The sequence below is a fragment of the Gopherus evgoodei genome, chromosome 8, assembly GCF_007399415.2.
Source record: "Gopherus evgoodei ecotype Sinaloan lineage chromosome 8, rGopEvg1_v1.p, whole genome shotgun sequence".
Taxonomy (NCBI): domain Eukaryota; kingdom Metazoa; phylum Chordata; order Testudines; family Testudinidae; genus Gopherus; species Gopherus evgoodei.
This window is the reverse complement of record NC_044329.1, coordinates 95,371,215-95,387,733: the sequence shown is the minus strand read 5'-3', so window position 1 is coordinate 95,387,733 and position 16,519 is coordinate 95,371,215. Positions and strand designations below refer to the sequence as shown.

Genomic DNA, 16,519 nt, shown 5'->3' with positions numbered 1-16,519 from the left:
ACTATACTTCTTAAATGATTAGTGTAAATTAAATCATGTTTTATTATGTGTGTTGTTGCAGTAGAGAGATGCATGTTCATTATACTATTATTAAAGAGAGACAGTTAACCTAACATCCATATGCTGCATATCATGTTGTTTATATTAGTGACACATTAGATTATTAAAAATTAAAAACTTAAAAATCCAATTTACTGTAACTAGGCAGTTTCACTTTTGTGCAAAATCAATTTACTTCTAACACCTGCAGTGGCATGTTTATTTGTTTTCATTGGCATTATCATCTTAGGTTTTTTTTTAAAAAGCAGCTCTTAATCATTTTAATTTTGGGCCAAATTTAAGTTTCTCTTCATCTGATGCATTCCATGAGCATGAAGCACAGACTTAGTGTGTACTTTAACCAGTCACACACAAAAATACATGTATATAATGTACGTTATGTACTATATAATTTCCAACAGGCAGACTTTAAAAAAAAACCTTAATTTATAGACAGTGCTTAGCCAATTGGCAATTTGATTGGCTGACTCCCATTCCAGAAGTTGTACTATTTTTAGTAAAAGTTGAAATAAATGGGTATACAAGTTTAAAAAACCTACTCTATAAAGTGCTAAAAGTATAGTGTCTCTCTTTCAAAGGCAGATCATTCAAACAATATTACTCTGTATTCCATCATTATCGAACTTCTGGCCCTGATCCTGGCATGTGCAGATGGACTGTTGCACCCGGTTGGAGCCCCATTTCGATTGATGCAACTCCATGGGAGTGCAGGATCGGGGTTATTCTAACACCTCTGTCGATATCTTTGATCAGATATAGGAGGCTCCATGCTGCAAGGTGTTTTATTAGCTTCATTTTCCACTGGAACCAATGAGAATTGTAGGCTTAGGGCCCCTTGCAAGATTTTACCTATAATGTAGTTAAATGCAGTAATAATACCTATTATTACACAACTTCAATTTTGCATCAGCTAATTTTTTCAATACATACAAGAAATAAAATTATTAATGTTATCTTGATGGCGTTTTAAGTAGTAAATGTTCAGTTGGGTAGGAATTAAGGAAAGAATGGTAACTAACGATAGTTCATTATATTTTCCCTCTTTTTAAATGCAGGTTTGTCAGCATGTGATGCCTTTGAAAGAGCAAGAAGAATGGATATATAATTGTGTGCATTCTCTTGTACCTTAAACACCATGTTTAGAAAACAGTCCACTCTTGGAGCTACTAAAACAAGAACTAAATCAGGATTGTCCTGTGATTAATAGATAAATTGATTTATCTTGTCCACTTCAAAACCAAGACTGATACAGATCATTTATTTTGTATCTATGCTTTGCTCCCATGGTTTCAGCTATTCAAGCCAATGAATCACAAAGCCTGACTTCAATCCTATCCAGTCCCTCAGATCTGATGGCCAGATATGGCTTTTTGTGACTGCAGAGCCTGCAGCCACAAGCCCCCCCACTCTGCTGATTTGAGGGAATTAGAAATATATATGCTTTCCTTTGCTGGAGGGGAACACAGCCTTGAAAGCATAAATCAGCTGGTAGGCTTGAAAGGAATAATCATCTGCAGAAGGAACAAAGACACACACACACACACACTCTCTCTCTCTCTCTCTCTCCATAAAATGAATCATTTATGTTTTGAATGTATCCCAAAGAACCAGCTTGTTATGCCCTCTCTCACATCCTTAGCTGGTCCTGGGCATAAAGGTAGGCAGTGGTCATTGACATGTAGTGGAAGTGCAAGTTATTGTTTTTCAGCTGTGCCTCACAAATGTCAAGGCTGGCTCAGCCAACGACCTTTCCTATAACTTGCTGTGTAGTCCTACATGTGCAACTGTCTCTCCAACCAACTGCTCTTTCCTTTTGAATATCCCACCACTATCTCAAACTCCTCGTGTCAGAAACTGAGCTTCCCTCTCTCCTCCTTGCCACTATTGACAACTTCACGCCATCCATGTCACACCACCTCTAATTTGGTGTCAGTTTTGACTCCTCTCCTTTTTATCCAGGTTTTTGGCAAACCCAATTTCTTCTTCCTCCCTATCTCTAAAATCTATCCCTTCCTCTCTGTCAATGACACTGTGTTAAAAATCTAACCAGTTATCTTTTACCCTGATTAATGTAACTTCTACCTCCAGGCATCTCTCCTCTCCACTCTCTCCAGAATCCTGCAACTAAAATCTTCCTCTCTCTTGAGATAACACTCCCTTGAATCCCTTCACTGGCTTCTACACGTTACCCAGTCAGACTCCCTGTACTCCACTTTCAGTGCTGTGCTTCTCCACTCCTGCCTTCATCTCTGCTCTGATTCCCATCTGCACCTCTTTCACACACTCTGCTCAGTCCTTTCTTCTTCAAGCTTCCTTTGTCTCCTTCTTCCCATATTGACGTATGCCTTTTTTTCATGTTTCAGTCCATGTATGACCACACTACAAAGACTATACCAACACAGCTGTGTAGCTGTAGCTACCCCAGTATAACCCTGTAGTGTAGATGCAGCTTACACTAACAGAAGGAATTTGTCAATCCAAACTCCATCTTCCCAAATGACGGTAGCTACATCAATGGAAGCACTCTTCTGTCAGCATAGCTGTGTCTACACTGGGGGTTAGGCCCTTCTTCCTTCAGGGCCTCTGACAGACACTCTTTATTATGAAGAATGTTTGCTTTCCTAACAGAACAAATGCTTAGTTATTCCTATGCAGTTTCTTTCCGAAAAATTATTAGTGTGCAGAGTGAGCCCTACTAGAGGAATGTTGAATTTTATATAGAATTATGTAATCATGTGTATCCCTTTCTCACTTTCACCACTTCAACCCTCTTGACTTTATTTTGCAGCTCGCCAGCATAGCCATGTTGAGTTACCTTGTAAGTGTAGACCAGGCTGTATTTCATATAGCTTCCACTTTCCTGTATGCCAGATGCCATCCCTTTGCTCCTCCTTATGCTGACCTCATAGACTCATAGACTCATAGACTAATAGGTCAGAAGGGACCAATCTGATCATCTAGTCTGACCTCCTGCACAAGGCAGGCCACAGAACCCCACCCATCCAATTTTATAACACCCCCTATCCTAGGATAGAGTTATTGAAATCTTCAAAACTGGTTTGAAGACCTCAAGCTGCAGAGAAACCACCAGCAAGCGACCCGTGCCCCATGCTGCAGGGGAAGGCGAAAAACCTCCAGGGCCCCTGCCAATCCGCCCTGGAGGAAAATTCCTTCCCGACCCCAAATATGGCGATCAGCTAAACCCTGAGCATGTGGGCAAGACTCACCAGCCAGCACCCAAGAAGGAATTCTCTGCAGTAACTCAGTTCCCATGTCATCCAACATCTCCCCGCAGATCATTGAGCAGACCTATCTGGTGGTAATCCAAGATCAACTGCCCAAATTGACAATCCTATCATAACATCCCCTCCATATACTTATCGAGCTGTGTCTTAAAGCCAGGAAAGTCTTTTGCCCCGACTACTTCCCTCGGAAGGCTGTTCCAGAACTTCACTCCCCTAATGGTTAGAAACCTTCGTCTAATTTCGAGTCTAAACTTCCTAATATCCAGTTTATACCCATTCGTCCTCGTGCCTACATTAGTACTAAACTTAAATAATTCCTCTCCCTCCCTAACGTTAACCCCCCTGATATATTTATATAGAGCAAGCATATCCCCCCGCAGCCTTCTTTTGGCCAGGCTAAACAAGCCAAGCTCTTTGAGTCTCCTTTCATAAGGCAGTTTTTCCATTCCTCGGATCATCCTTGTAGCCCGTCTCTGAACCTGTTCCAGTTTGAATTCATCCTTCTTGAACATGGGACACCAGAACTGCACACAGTATTCCAGATGGGGTCTCACCAACGCCTTGTATAACGGTACTAACACCTCCTTATCCTTGCAGGAAATACCCCGCCTGATGCATCCCAAAATCGCATTTGCTTTTTTAACAGCCGTATCACATTGGCGACTCATAGTCATCCTGCTATCAACCAGCACCCCAAGGTCCTTCTCCTCCTCCGTCGCTTCCAACTGATGCGCCCCCATCGTATATCCAAAATTCTTATTATTAGTTCCTAAATGCATAACCTTGCACTTTTCACTATTGTATTTCATCCTGTTCCTATTACTCCAGTTAACAAGGTGGTTCAGATCTTCCTGAATAGTATCCCTGTCCTTCTCCGTGTTAGCAATACCCCCCAGCTTCGTGTCATCCGCAAACTTTATTAGCACATTCCCGCTCTTTGTGCCAAGGTCCGTAATAAAAAGGTTGAATAAGATCGGTCCCAAAACCGATCCTTGAGGGACTCCACTAGTGACCTCCTTCCAGCCTGACAATTCACCTTTCAATACGACCCTCTGGAGTCTCCCCTTTAACCAGTTCCTTATCCAACTAACAACTTTCATATTCATTCCCATCTTTTGCAATTTGACTAACAGTTCCCCGTGCGGAACCGTGTCGAACGCCTTACTGAAATCTAGGTAAATTATATCTACCGCATTTCCTTTATCTAAGTAATCCGTCACCTTCTCAAAGAAGGAGATCAGATTGGTTTGGCACGATCTACCTTTAGTAAATCCGTGTTGCAATTCGTCCCAATTACCATTGACCTCTATGTCCTTGACTACTTTCTCCCTTAAAATTTTTTCCAAGACCTTGCATACTACAGACGTCAAGCTAACAGGCCTATAATTACCCGGATCACTTTTATTCCCTTTCTTAAAAATAGGAACTACATTAGCAATCCTCCAATCATACGGCACAACCCCCGAGTTTACCGATTGCTTAAAAATTTTCGCTAACGGGCTCGCAATTTCACGCGCCAGTTCCTTTAATATCCTCGGATGGAGATTGTCCGGGCCCTCCGACTTCGTCCCATCGAGCTGTTCAAGTACGGCCTCTACCTCAGTTGCGGTAATATCCACTTCCATATCCACATTCCCGTTTATCATCCCTCCATCATCCCAAGGTTCACTAGTCTTATTAAAAACTGAAGCAAAGTACTTGTTTAGATGTTGGGCCATGCCTAGGTTATCCTTGATCTCCATTCCATCCTCAGTGTATAGCGGGCCCACTTCTTCTTTCTTTGTTTTCTTCTTATTTATGTGGCTGTAGAACCTTTTACTATTGGTTTTGATTCCCTTTGCAAGGTCCAGTTCAATGAGGCTTTTAGCCTTCCTCACTTTATCCCTACACGTTCTGACCTCGCCAAGGTAGCTTTCCTTGCTGATCCTGCCTTTCTTCCACTCCCTGTAAGCTGTCTGCTTTTGTCTAATCCCCTCTCTGAGTTGTTTGCTCATCCAGTTTGGCCTACGACTTCTGCCCATGGTTTTTTTCCCCTTTCTCGGGATGCAGGCTTCCGACAGTCTCCGCAGCTGCGACTTAAAGTAATTCCAGGCCTCCTCCGCATTCAAATCCACTAATTCCTCCGTCCAATCCACTTCCCTAACTAATTTCCTTAACTCTTTAAAATTAGCCCTCGAGAAGTCAAAAACCCTAATCCCAGATCTACATTTGTTTATCCTTCCATCTAGTTTGAACTGAATCAGCTCATGATCACTCGAACCAAGGTTGTCCCCTACCACCATTTCTTCTACGAGGTCCTCACTGCTCACCAACACCAAATCTAAAATGGCATCTCCTCTCGTAGGTACTTCAACTACTTGATGAAGAAATCCATCCGCTATCACATCCAGAAAAATCTGACCCCTATTATTCTTGCAAGCACTCGTCCTCCAGTCTATATCCGGGAAGTTGAAGTCCCCCATAATCACACATTTCCCCTTTGTGTTTACTTCATTAAAGACATTAAAGAGGTCTCTATCCATATCCCAATCAGATCCCGGCGGTCTGTAGCACACGCCAAGCACTATCTCAGGGGAAGCTCTAGTTGCTTTTTTACCCAATGTGATTTTCGCCCAGACAGACTCTGTCTTATCCATTCCATCGCTTCTTATTTCGCTACAGTTAATGTCATCATTGATGTACAAGGCTACTCCACCACCTTTGCCTTTCTTTCTGTCTTTCCTAAACAGCACATAGCCTTCAATACCTGTGCTCCAGTCATGAGTACTATTCCACCAGGTTTCAGTTATCCCTATAATATCCGGTTTCACTTCCTGCACCAGTAACTCCAGTTCCTCCATCTTGTTACCTAGACTCCTCGCATTAGTGTACAGGCCTTTTAATTCCCACCCACAGCTGATCCTTAGCTGTTTGCATTGTGTTTAATTGACAAGGTCAGAAACTTCTTGAGGTAGGTCCTTATTTTCCTACATGGCACCACAATGATAATAATGCGTATTTCCATTTTTGGTGTGGTACACTTTACAATTAAAATATGAAGCCTTTTTACATTTGTGACGTTGTTTCTCTACTTTTGGTGTGTGTTTGTAAAGCAGATTCCATGCTATAAATACTGTTGTCCCCAGTAATAAGAGAAGAATGCAATATATCTTTTATAAAATATTGCTGGCAAGGCACTGCAGTCAGTTGATTTCATCTGCCTTAGTAGTTACGCTTGGAAATATTGAAAAGGAGTCATCCCTTATAATTACAGTATTGTGTTTCCACAAAGACTGGATTCTGTAAATCCAGTAGCGCAATGTGAAAATCTGTGCTGGTTTTCCATCTGTTTGTAAACGCTTCCCTGAGGAAGAGCTTGCAATCTCAATTGGGCCTCGGGGCTCAGGGCTTTAATATACACATTTGTGGTTTTGATTGTATGTCGGACTGTTGTCTTAAGTCTGGTCTACACTACAGACCTATGTTGGTATAACTACATTGTTGAGTGTGAAGAATCCACATCCCTGAGCGACACAGTTATACCAACCTTAACCCCTGTAGGCAGCGCTATGTCGATAGGCATAAGAGCATCTTCACTTAAGTGCTACAGAGGCACAGCTGCACCGATGCAGCATTTTAAGTGTAGACCTGCCCTTAGTCTTGGAAATATTAAGAGCTGCGGCTCTTGGTTTTATTTTTCCAATCTATCAATGATTTGATTTTTTTCCCCCCTTTAGTGTTTGATGCTGTTAGTGCTTAACTTACACTTGCTCTGATTAAGCCACTGCTTGTTTTTTTATTCCTTTACATTTAAAAAAAAATCTGGGTATAAGGTGTCACACTCAAGCTCCACCTGCAGAACATTTACAAAACTGTTGGGTTTGGGGCCCAGCTTGCTGGACCAGTGTTATTTTAAGCTCCCCTTTTTCACTGGGTAAGCTCCAGCCACTGTCTCTCACTTCAGCCTCTCTGGCACACTTCCTGGCTGTAGACTCTTTGATAATCCTTCTGGAAGTGGAATCACATAGCTCAGCTATGTAGGCCCTCAGGACCAGACCAGACCCCCTGAAGACACCCTAGTAGCTTAAAAACAGCCACTCCCAGAGATCCCTCCTTGTGGGCCCTCTGATTTATAGTTTACCCCTTCAGGGATACATGGTAGTTCAATCAAGTAAATAGGCACAGACCTTGCACAGAGTTTCTAAAATAATAGCTGTTAATTCAAACAGCATAAGAGATTGTGACAAAGTTCCTCCTCTATCTTGGTGGCTCCTGCACTTATTGGTGGATTTGTTCGCCTCAGAGATTCATCATGTGGGTCAGGAAACAGCCCAGAGACCTTCCCCTCTGGTAGAACCGACAGTCCAGGTCAATTTCTCCTGTGTTTGATCAGGAGTTGGGAGGTTTGGGGGTGGAACCCAGGTCCACCCTCTACTCCGGGAAGGGCCAGCTCCAGCGTTTTTGCTGCCCCAAGCGGCAGGGAAAAAAAAAAACAAGCCGCGATCGACGGAACTTCGGCAGCAGCTCTCCGGCCGCCGTTTCATTTTTCAGCAGCAAATCCTTCCCTCCGAGAGGGACTGAGGGACCTGCCGCCAAAGAGCCGGACGTGCCGCCCCTCTCCATTGCTTGCTGCGCTGGTGCCTGGAGCCGGCCCTGACTCCAGGGCCCTGTGGACTGCAGCTGTCTAGAGTGCCTCCTGGAACAGCTGCGTGACAGCTACAACTCCCTGGGCTACTTCCCCATGGCCTCCTCCAAACACCTTCCTTATCCTCACCACAGAACCTTTCTCCCGGTGTCTGATAATGCTTGTACTCTTCAATCCTCCAGCAATACACCTTCCCACTCTCAGCTCCTAGTGCCTCTTGCTCCTAGCTCCTCACATGCATGCTACAAACTGAAGTGAGGTCCTTTTAAACTCAGGTGCCCTGATTAGCCAGCCTATTCTAACTGATTCTAGCAGTTTCTTCTCAGTTGGCTCCAGGTGTCCTAATTAGCCTGCCTGCCTTTATTGGTTCCAGCAAGTTGCTGCTTATTCCTGAAATGCCCGTTACCTTACCTAGGGAAAAGGGATCTACTTAATCCAGGACTAATATATCTGCCTTCTAACACTCTCCTGTAGCCATCTGGCCTGACCCTGTCACAAGATATACAGATCTAAGCAAAACAAACACCTATTTCCCATTCCTTGCCTCAGTTTCCTCTTGAGTGTTCTTCAGGATTTGAGTCAGTTTCCTTCCAGGGTTCCAAGTCCCCTCATCATTAGTCCTCCAAGTCTGGCATCTCTTCCAAATCACAGAGTCTCTCTGTTCCCTGCAGTCAGTGACAGTGTCCTTCACCTCTGGCCGGCTGCAGTCAAAAAGGTTCCCTCAAACTCATGATACAGGCCCCTTTGTCCCTCTCTCTTGCATTTTAAACATCTGCACTAACACCTGATTTCTTTGTTCCCTTTCTGGGGATTGTCCATTCCTCCAAATCCTGTTCCCAGCAGACCACCTGCGATGATGACTGCATTCTTCCAGTTTAGGCACCCTCCACCTCACCACACTCATTTTTCTGCCAGTCATTAAAAACTTCTTTTGTTGTTCTGTAGCTTCTTCCAGACAGGGATTGTGATGATACCTGGTAGGCCCTTATCAGCCTTTGTCTGATTTGCTCTGTGTAGAGGATTGGAATTACCCATAGAGTTCACAAAATCATCCAGAATTCACAAGTTGAACAGAGACAGGTCCCCCAGATTGTCACATAAGGTCATAAGGAAATAAGCTCTGTAAAAAAGATGACGGCTTTGCTTTGGGTTCTTAGCTGCTGACTTTAACCAACTATCTTCAGGGTGAGCTGGAATAAAGAAGCTGGATGTAACACCCAGGAACAAGTTGAAACAGAAATTACACACTTTGTCTATTGCAGTTTTTATAGTTATGCTAAGTGTCAACATAAAGAACTGTGACACCAGTGACTGGCTTCTTAAAAGGCATCTGTTTAAATAGGTATTAAATTTATGTGACCTTGTCTGACTGAGTAGCACGTAGTCTTGAAAAGCTATATTTATCCACCAGCAACTCTTGTACTCTGACTTATTCTGCTGTAACAGTATATTAGGCAGGGAAAGGTCAGTTCTGAAATGAGAGCACTGTTACAGGACTGCCACAATTTACATACTGTAGGTACCAGTGCTTAGACAGATCTAGGGTGACCAGACAGCAACTGTAAAAAATCGGGACAAGGGGTGGGGGGTGATAGGTGCCTATATAAGAAAAAGCCCCCAAAATCAGGACATATGGTCACCCTAGTCAGATCTTACATGTGATCTGGTTTTCTTTAACCAGACAGTAAAGGTCCGTTTTCAATATCATTTGGAAAAAGTGTAAGTTGTAGCAACATGCATTGTAAATATTTAACCTCTTGGGCGTGACAAGCTAAACCAGCCAACATTTAGAACCCTTCTCTAAGGGCACTGTGAAAGGATGGCAATAGGACACAACTTTCAAAAGGCTGCCCCAGGGTCTTAATAGTACACAAACATTTGCTGGAAGTTTCATGCCACTAAGAATAAGCTGGTTGATTGGCTGGGAAACAATAACAAGATCTTGCTAGATAAAATGGTATAAAATGCATTATTCCTGTCACTGCTGTCCCCATGTTTATAAAATCAAAGTCCAGCTGGTTGTAGCAGGAATCTGATACTCTTTGTATACTCATTTCAAGACTGCTCTTCAAAAACGTATGGACAAATTTTCTCCCAATTTTACAGAAACCATCCTTTGTCTTTGGAGAGTAAATCTGCCATTTTTCTGGCCACACTAGTTTTCCAAACCAAAGTTACAAAGAAGCTGAAATGGGCTTGGACAACACTAGTAGACTGCTACCTTAGCTATAGACGGGGACCTATAAAATCTCCATGATAAATGGAGGCACCAGGTATCGCATCCAGGCACTGACATCTTCAGAGGCTACTAACTGATATGGACAGTGGTAAGTCAATGGAAGAATTCTTCCGTCGACTGAGCTACCACCTCTCAGAGAGGTGGATTAACTACAGCAATGGGAGAACCCCTCCCGTCACTGTAGTGAGCGTCCAAGTGCTACAGCAGCATAGCTGCAGTGCTGCAGCTGTGCACTGTAGCATTTTAAGTTGAGATATTTTAAGTTTTGCTGGTTGGCCAGTACTATCTTGTCTTATGTCCAGCAGATTGTGGTTCTCCATGGTTGATGATTGTATTTGGAAATCTGTGACCAACGCGGCTTGTCCCTGCGTTGTTTCTGTAGTGGAAAGCATTTTTTCATGGACAGGTTGTCAACCTGACTCACAGCTCCCTAGGGGAAGGACAAGTGGGATTGCCTTGAATCTGGCTCCTACTCTTCGACCCATCTGGCTCGGGTGACCCTATCAGGATTAATACTCCAGCAGGCATAGCTCTCAGGGTCAGCAGAGCATGCGAGCCTTCCCACCCCATCAAGGCGCAGTCCCTGGGGAGGTGCAGGAGAAAATGGAGGATCCTGGACACCCTAGAGGACTCTGACTTACGCCCAGAGAGCACACAAGGGTGACAAGGAAACTGAAGCAGGGAAGGGCAAGTAGGTGTTGCACTGTTTTGTCCAGATCTGTGTATCTCTTGTGCTGTGTACAGTGAAGAATAAATGTTTTAAAAACGCTTTTGCAAAGATTGTGTATTATGCGTTTCAGTCATTATATGTCCCTGGAGAGATAAACTGCAAACCAGTACCCACAAGGATGTGCTTAAGTGACTGGAGTTTGAGGGTGCAGGGTGATCAGCATGGATCAGGGGGCCTACGACAGCTGGACTGCAATGTCCCACTTCAGTGAAGGGGTGACTGAGAGTCTGTGCCCAGGAAGTGGGTCAGAGAGGCCAAAGAAAGAGAATGTAAGGACCTATTCAGACCAAGAGATGCTTAAAAGGACCCAAACACAACAGCCTGGTGATTGTCTAGTTGGGAAAGCTTAACCAGAGGTGTGACTGGGTAAAATGCTGTTTCCAATTATGTCAATGGCAAACGCCCACTGACTTCAGTAGGGTCAGGACTTCACCCAAGAGCTATCATCTCAAAGCACTCATAGGGAACAAAGAGCAAATATATATCTTCCTTAGCTCTTGTGGCTTCTTTGTCTCCCTTCACCCACCTCTTGTCACCCCAGCCCCCAATCTTTCTCTCTCGGAAACTGGCTCCTTTGCCAGAGCCTGATATTTAACCACCGAGGCCCAAATCCTGCAAACCTCTGCAGCCACCTCTGGTGGGACTGGATGAATTAAATTATTTCCTTGATTTCAGAATGAAAATTAGTGCCTTCCTGCTCATGAGACAGAAGGACATTCTAAGTGCTTCTTCACCATTCAGAAGGGTAAGAGTAGTGCTATAAACAGCTGTAGATTGAGCTTCCACTGTGTTCATTTTCCCTCATGAACAATAATAATAAAACATGGCCCATCTATAGTGCCTTGCATCTGAGAATTTCAAAATACTTTGCAAACAAATTTTCTCCTGAAGTAGGTATTATTTTAGCCGTTTTACCTGGACAACCAAGGTACAGAGATGTTCAGTCACTTTCCCAAGGTCATATAGTGAATCAGCTGAAGAACCAGGAACTGAATTTAGGAGTCCTGGCTTGCAATCCCCCTGGTCTGGTCTTCAGACATATTGGGTGAAATCTTGGCTCTTCAGAAAACAATGATAAAACTTCCATTGACTTCAAAGGGGTAAGGGTGTCACACACTGGCTACATACATCAAAGACAACTGCAAGCTTATAGTGTATTTGCAGAAAATAAATAGTTACTCAAATGCATGTTGTGCAAAAATTCTGTAACACAACGGGTACAGTATGCACACCTAAGCTTAAAAGGAAGGTGTATGTTGCAATAACACTGATTGTTGGTATCCATTTAAAAGAAAGAAAAACAGACCCCCTGTTGCCCAGCTTTAGGTTAACAATTGCCATTGACTTTGGCAACAAGCTGTAAGAATAGGAAGAAATTAATCAAAGTAGTTAAAATAAATACTTTACCTTTTAATGTAAGCTCTGGCAGTGCTGCTCCCTCTTCCAAATCTACATTTAAAAAAAAAAACAACCCTTCAACTTTAATTTGAATGAATGCTGTTCCATTTGGGTGCTATAGTGCTTTAAAAACGAGTATTGATAAAACATTGCTAAAAGGTCCCACAGAAGGGTAATGTAATATACACCTTGCCATCTAGGAGCTTCATGATTGTCATTGTTTATGGGTTGGATTAAATCTCACTGAAACTGGGGGTTGTAACCACCGCCATCATTTAAAATAGTTATAAGACGCCCTTAATGTCCTTTATAGAACCAGGCGGCTTACACAATGGGGCCCCAAATCAAACCACAGGCCACCCAGGAATTTGCATGATGTGGGCAGAGGGCTGTAAACTATCTCCTGTTGTTTGATTCCTGCTGTGCTGTATTCAGGGAAGCAGGACTCTGTACATTCTTTGTAAGGAAATAGGATTGCACCAAAGAAACACCTATCACCAATTTCTCCCCTTAAGTGGAGCTACCTGTAAGACCTTGAATTTTCAGCTAAGTGCTCAGGTCACCATGGCTATTCAGAACTTCATGAGCTATATATCAGAACCTTGTACTGCAAATGCTCAGCTCTGTTTCCCAAGAGCTAAAAGAGAATTGGCTCTAGATCACTGGTTCCCAAACTTTTTGGCATCATGCCCTCTTTTGAATTTTCGAGACACCCTCACGCCCCCTACCTCTCCTTTACCATCATCCAACCCCCCCTTTTAACAAATTAAATTCTTAATTTAAAATTAAAAATAAACACAAAAACTTGGTATATATTTTTTTTATTTAAAATTAAAAATAAGCACAAATAGTTCTTGGCATAAAAAATTAATAAAAATGTAACTTAAAATAAGAAATAGCATAAACAAAACAAATTGAATGTGAAGGATGATGCTGAATTTTCTTCACAAGTTGGGAAATCCTAGGTTTGAAAGATAAAAGTGTGCAACACAAATAGTTTTCGACATCCAGTCAATTCCTTTGTTTCATTTTGTTTATGAAAGTTTCACAGCCTTGCGCCCCCCTTTGAATTTCTTCATACCCCCACCTCCGTTTGGGAACCAATGCTAGATGTTAGCATCATAGGGCTTATGTTACAGTTGTGCAGTTCTGATTTCAGCAACAGAGGGCAGTGGTGCACCTACACACACACACACACACACACACACACACACACACACACACACACACACTAACCTTTTTACTTATTAATAGAAGCAGAAAGATGCGGGCTTCAGGGACCTGGTGCTATTTACTGTACTCAGACACAGAAATACATGGTGTGTGCCCTAAAGAGTCTCCAATCTAATATATAATAATATGTTGTCCTTATGTAATGCTTCACATCTTTTAATTGCTTCACAGCCTTGACTGAATTAGTGCTCACTTTCACATCACTCTGGAGGTAGGCATTATTCCCATTATACAGACAGGAAAGAGAGGAGGGTAAGCGATTTATCCAGGATCTCAGAGAATCAGGGGCAAAGCATGTGATTATGGTCTAAACATATGTTTTGCACTGAACAACAATACATTCAGAGAGCAGAGGTCCACAGTATCCATGTATCCATGACCACGCTGTATGCCTTTATTTGAAGAACTCCACAGCATTATTACTGATTGGTACAGGCAGGTTAATCACAAGTGTGGTGACTGTGCCAGTCCATGGCTGGGCAGCATCCCCTCCTGACCTCAAGTCCAGTCTTCAGAGCTTGATATACAAGGTCTTCATCTGTGAGGCAGACAACATAACCTAAAAGGACTAGCCAACGGTAGCCAACGATGACTTCAGTCCGCTCGAGGCCATTCTTAAAACTATATCCTTATTACTGATCAAGTCAAGCCATCTTATACCCACCAGTCACTGCTGGCAATGCATATGAAATGCCTCTTGCCCTCCTGATGTCTTGTTTAAGCAACGTTCATGTTTTGCATCCATATGAGAGGACCAGAAATAGGCAGGTTTGATAAATCCATACTTTTAGATATCATTTCACCCTTGTTTGGTTCCAGGCCCTATGCAGGTCCTTCGTTGCTGAGGCTGCTAACCCAATACTCCTTAGGATGTCTGGCTGGCTGCATCTGTTTGCTGACAATTTACAGCCTAAATAAATTAATTAAATCATATACTACATCCATGGTTTGTCCATAAGCATAGATGTCTGATATCACAACTTTGGGCCAACCCACTAGATTCTTGTTTTCGCCCAATAAACTCTTAGCCCACAAGCAGCCGCCTCTTGCTGGAAGCTCTCTAGGGCCGTGGGCTCTCAACCTTTCCAGACTACTGTACCCCTTTGAGGAGTTTGATTTGTCTTGCATACCACAAATTTCACCTCATTTAAAAACGACTCGCTTACAAAATCAAACGTCAAAATACAAAAGTGTCACAGCACACTATTACTGATTTTACATTTATTTGATTATTATTATTATTATTACATTTATTTTATTTATATTACAAATTGCTTAGTTTTTCATTTTTATCACATAATTATAAAATAAATCTATAGGAACATAAATATTGTACTTATATCTCAGTGAGAATAAACAAGTCGTATGAAATTTTAGTTTGTACTGACTTTGCTAGTGCTTTTTATGTCGCTAGTTGTAAAACTAGACAAATATCAGAATGAGTTGCTGTACCCCCAGAAGACCTCTGAATACTCCTGAGAACCATTGCTCTAGTGCATCTCTGAGGGCTCATCTTCACTACTGCACTAATAAGGGCTTGTCTACATTACTCACCGGATCAGTGGGCAGCGATCGATCCAGTGGGGGTCAATTTAGCGATCAATCGACGGCAGAGCGCTGTCCCCTCGACTCCGGTACTCCACCAGAACAAGGAGCGCAAGTGGAGTTCACAGGAGAGCATCAGCTGTCAACTTACCGCAGTAGATCTAAGTACGTGGACTTCACCTACGCTATTGACGTAGCTGACAAACCCCAAATCAGCACCGCTGCATCAATGTGGTGGTGCCAATTAAGTGCTTCTGGTGAAGAGGCACTATGTGGACCATCGAGGTAATTACTCCACCTCAATGACAGCATCTCCCCTGAACATAACACAGTGTAGACATTGCTTTAAGTCAATGTAAGTTACCTCACTTCGGGGCGGGGGGGGCATTGCGTTCTGACCAAAGAGGGCAGTCTCCTGCATAATCCAGGTCAGCAAAAGAGGTTGCATATCAGTTATGCAATACTGCACTGACTGTAGATGATTACTGCCAAAGATCACCCAGGGGAAAGCTTATAGTGGCCTGATAGAATATTATGGTTGGAAGGGACCTCAGGAGGTCATCTAGTTCAGTGGGTCTCAAACTTTTTTACTGGTAACCCCTTTCACACAGCAAGCCACTGAGTGCCATCCCCCTAATAAATTAAACACACTTTTTAATACCATTATAAATACTGGAGGTTGACAGCTTGTGACCCCCCCCCCAATCTAATAACCTTAATCCCCATTTTGAGAACCCCTAATCTAGTCCAACCTCTGCTCAAAGCAAGGCCAAGCCCCAGGAAGATTTTTGTCTCAGATCCCTAGGTAGCCCCCTTAAGGGCTGAACTCACAATGCTGGTTTTAGCAGGCCAGTGCTCAAACCACTGAGCTATCCCTCCCCTTACAGGAGCTAATCTCCCTGTGGCTCCACTAGTGCCAGGGTCGCCCTTCCCCACTCAGAGCAGACCCGTGGGCAAAGCTACGGGTTGCTGGATCCCTGCTGCACTGCCCCCTCCTCCCGCGTGCAGGCCCCATCTCCGGCCTGTGTCTTTAAGCGGGCGGAGGCGAGAGCTGGGGGCGGGAGGCTGATGACAGCAGCAAGCCGCGCCCAGCGGATGCTCCCGGAGGAGGCGGGGAGCGCCGCTGCTGCCAGCCCTGCAGCCCGGACGCGCTCGGTCGCCCCAGCCCGGTGTGCACCATGGTGAAGATCGTGACTGTCCGGACCCAGGCCTACGCCGACCAGAAGCCGGGCACCAGCGGGCTGCGCAAGCGGGTCCGGGTGTTCCAGGACAACGCGCACTACGCCGAGAACTTCATCCAGAGCATCCTGGCCACGGTGCCCGCGGCCGAGCGGCAGGAGGCCGCGCTGGTGGTGGGCGGTGACGGCCGGTTCTACATGACCGAGGCCATCCAGCTGATCATCCGGATCGCCGCCGCCAACGGGGTAGGGGGCCCGGACCGCGCC

At 43.8% G+C, this 16,519-nt stretch overlaps 2 protein-coding genes across 3 annotated transcripts in view; both read left to right on the top strand.

Annotated features, from left to right (window-relative positions):
• The window catches only part of EFCAB7 (EF-hand calcium binding domain 7), a 43,421-nt gene extending 42,124 nt beyond the window's left edge, over positions 1 to 1,297 (top strand). For both annotated transcript variants that reach the window (XM_030572285.1, XM_030572286.1), the window contains exon 14: positions 1,116 to 1,297. In XM_030572285.1, the coding sequence (XP_030428145.1) occupies positions 1,116 to 1,190 (75 nt within the window). In that variant the 3' untranslated portion in view covers positions 1,191 to 1,297. The remainder of the gene's footprint in view (positions 1 to 1,115) is intronic.
• A 14,874-nt stretch (positions 1,298 to 16,171) lies between these two features.
• Positions 16,172 to 16,519, top strand: part of PGM1 (phosphoglucomutase 1) — a 34,088-nt gene continuing 33,740 nt past the window's right edge. Inside the window, exon 1 of the mRNA XM_030572289.1 lies at positions 16,172 to 16,498. Coding sequence (XP_030428149.1) covers positions 16,253 to 16,498 — 246 coding nt within the window. The 5' untranslated portion in view covers positions 16,172 to 16,252. The remainder of the gene's footprint in view (positions 16,499 to 16,519) is intronic.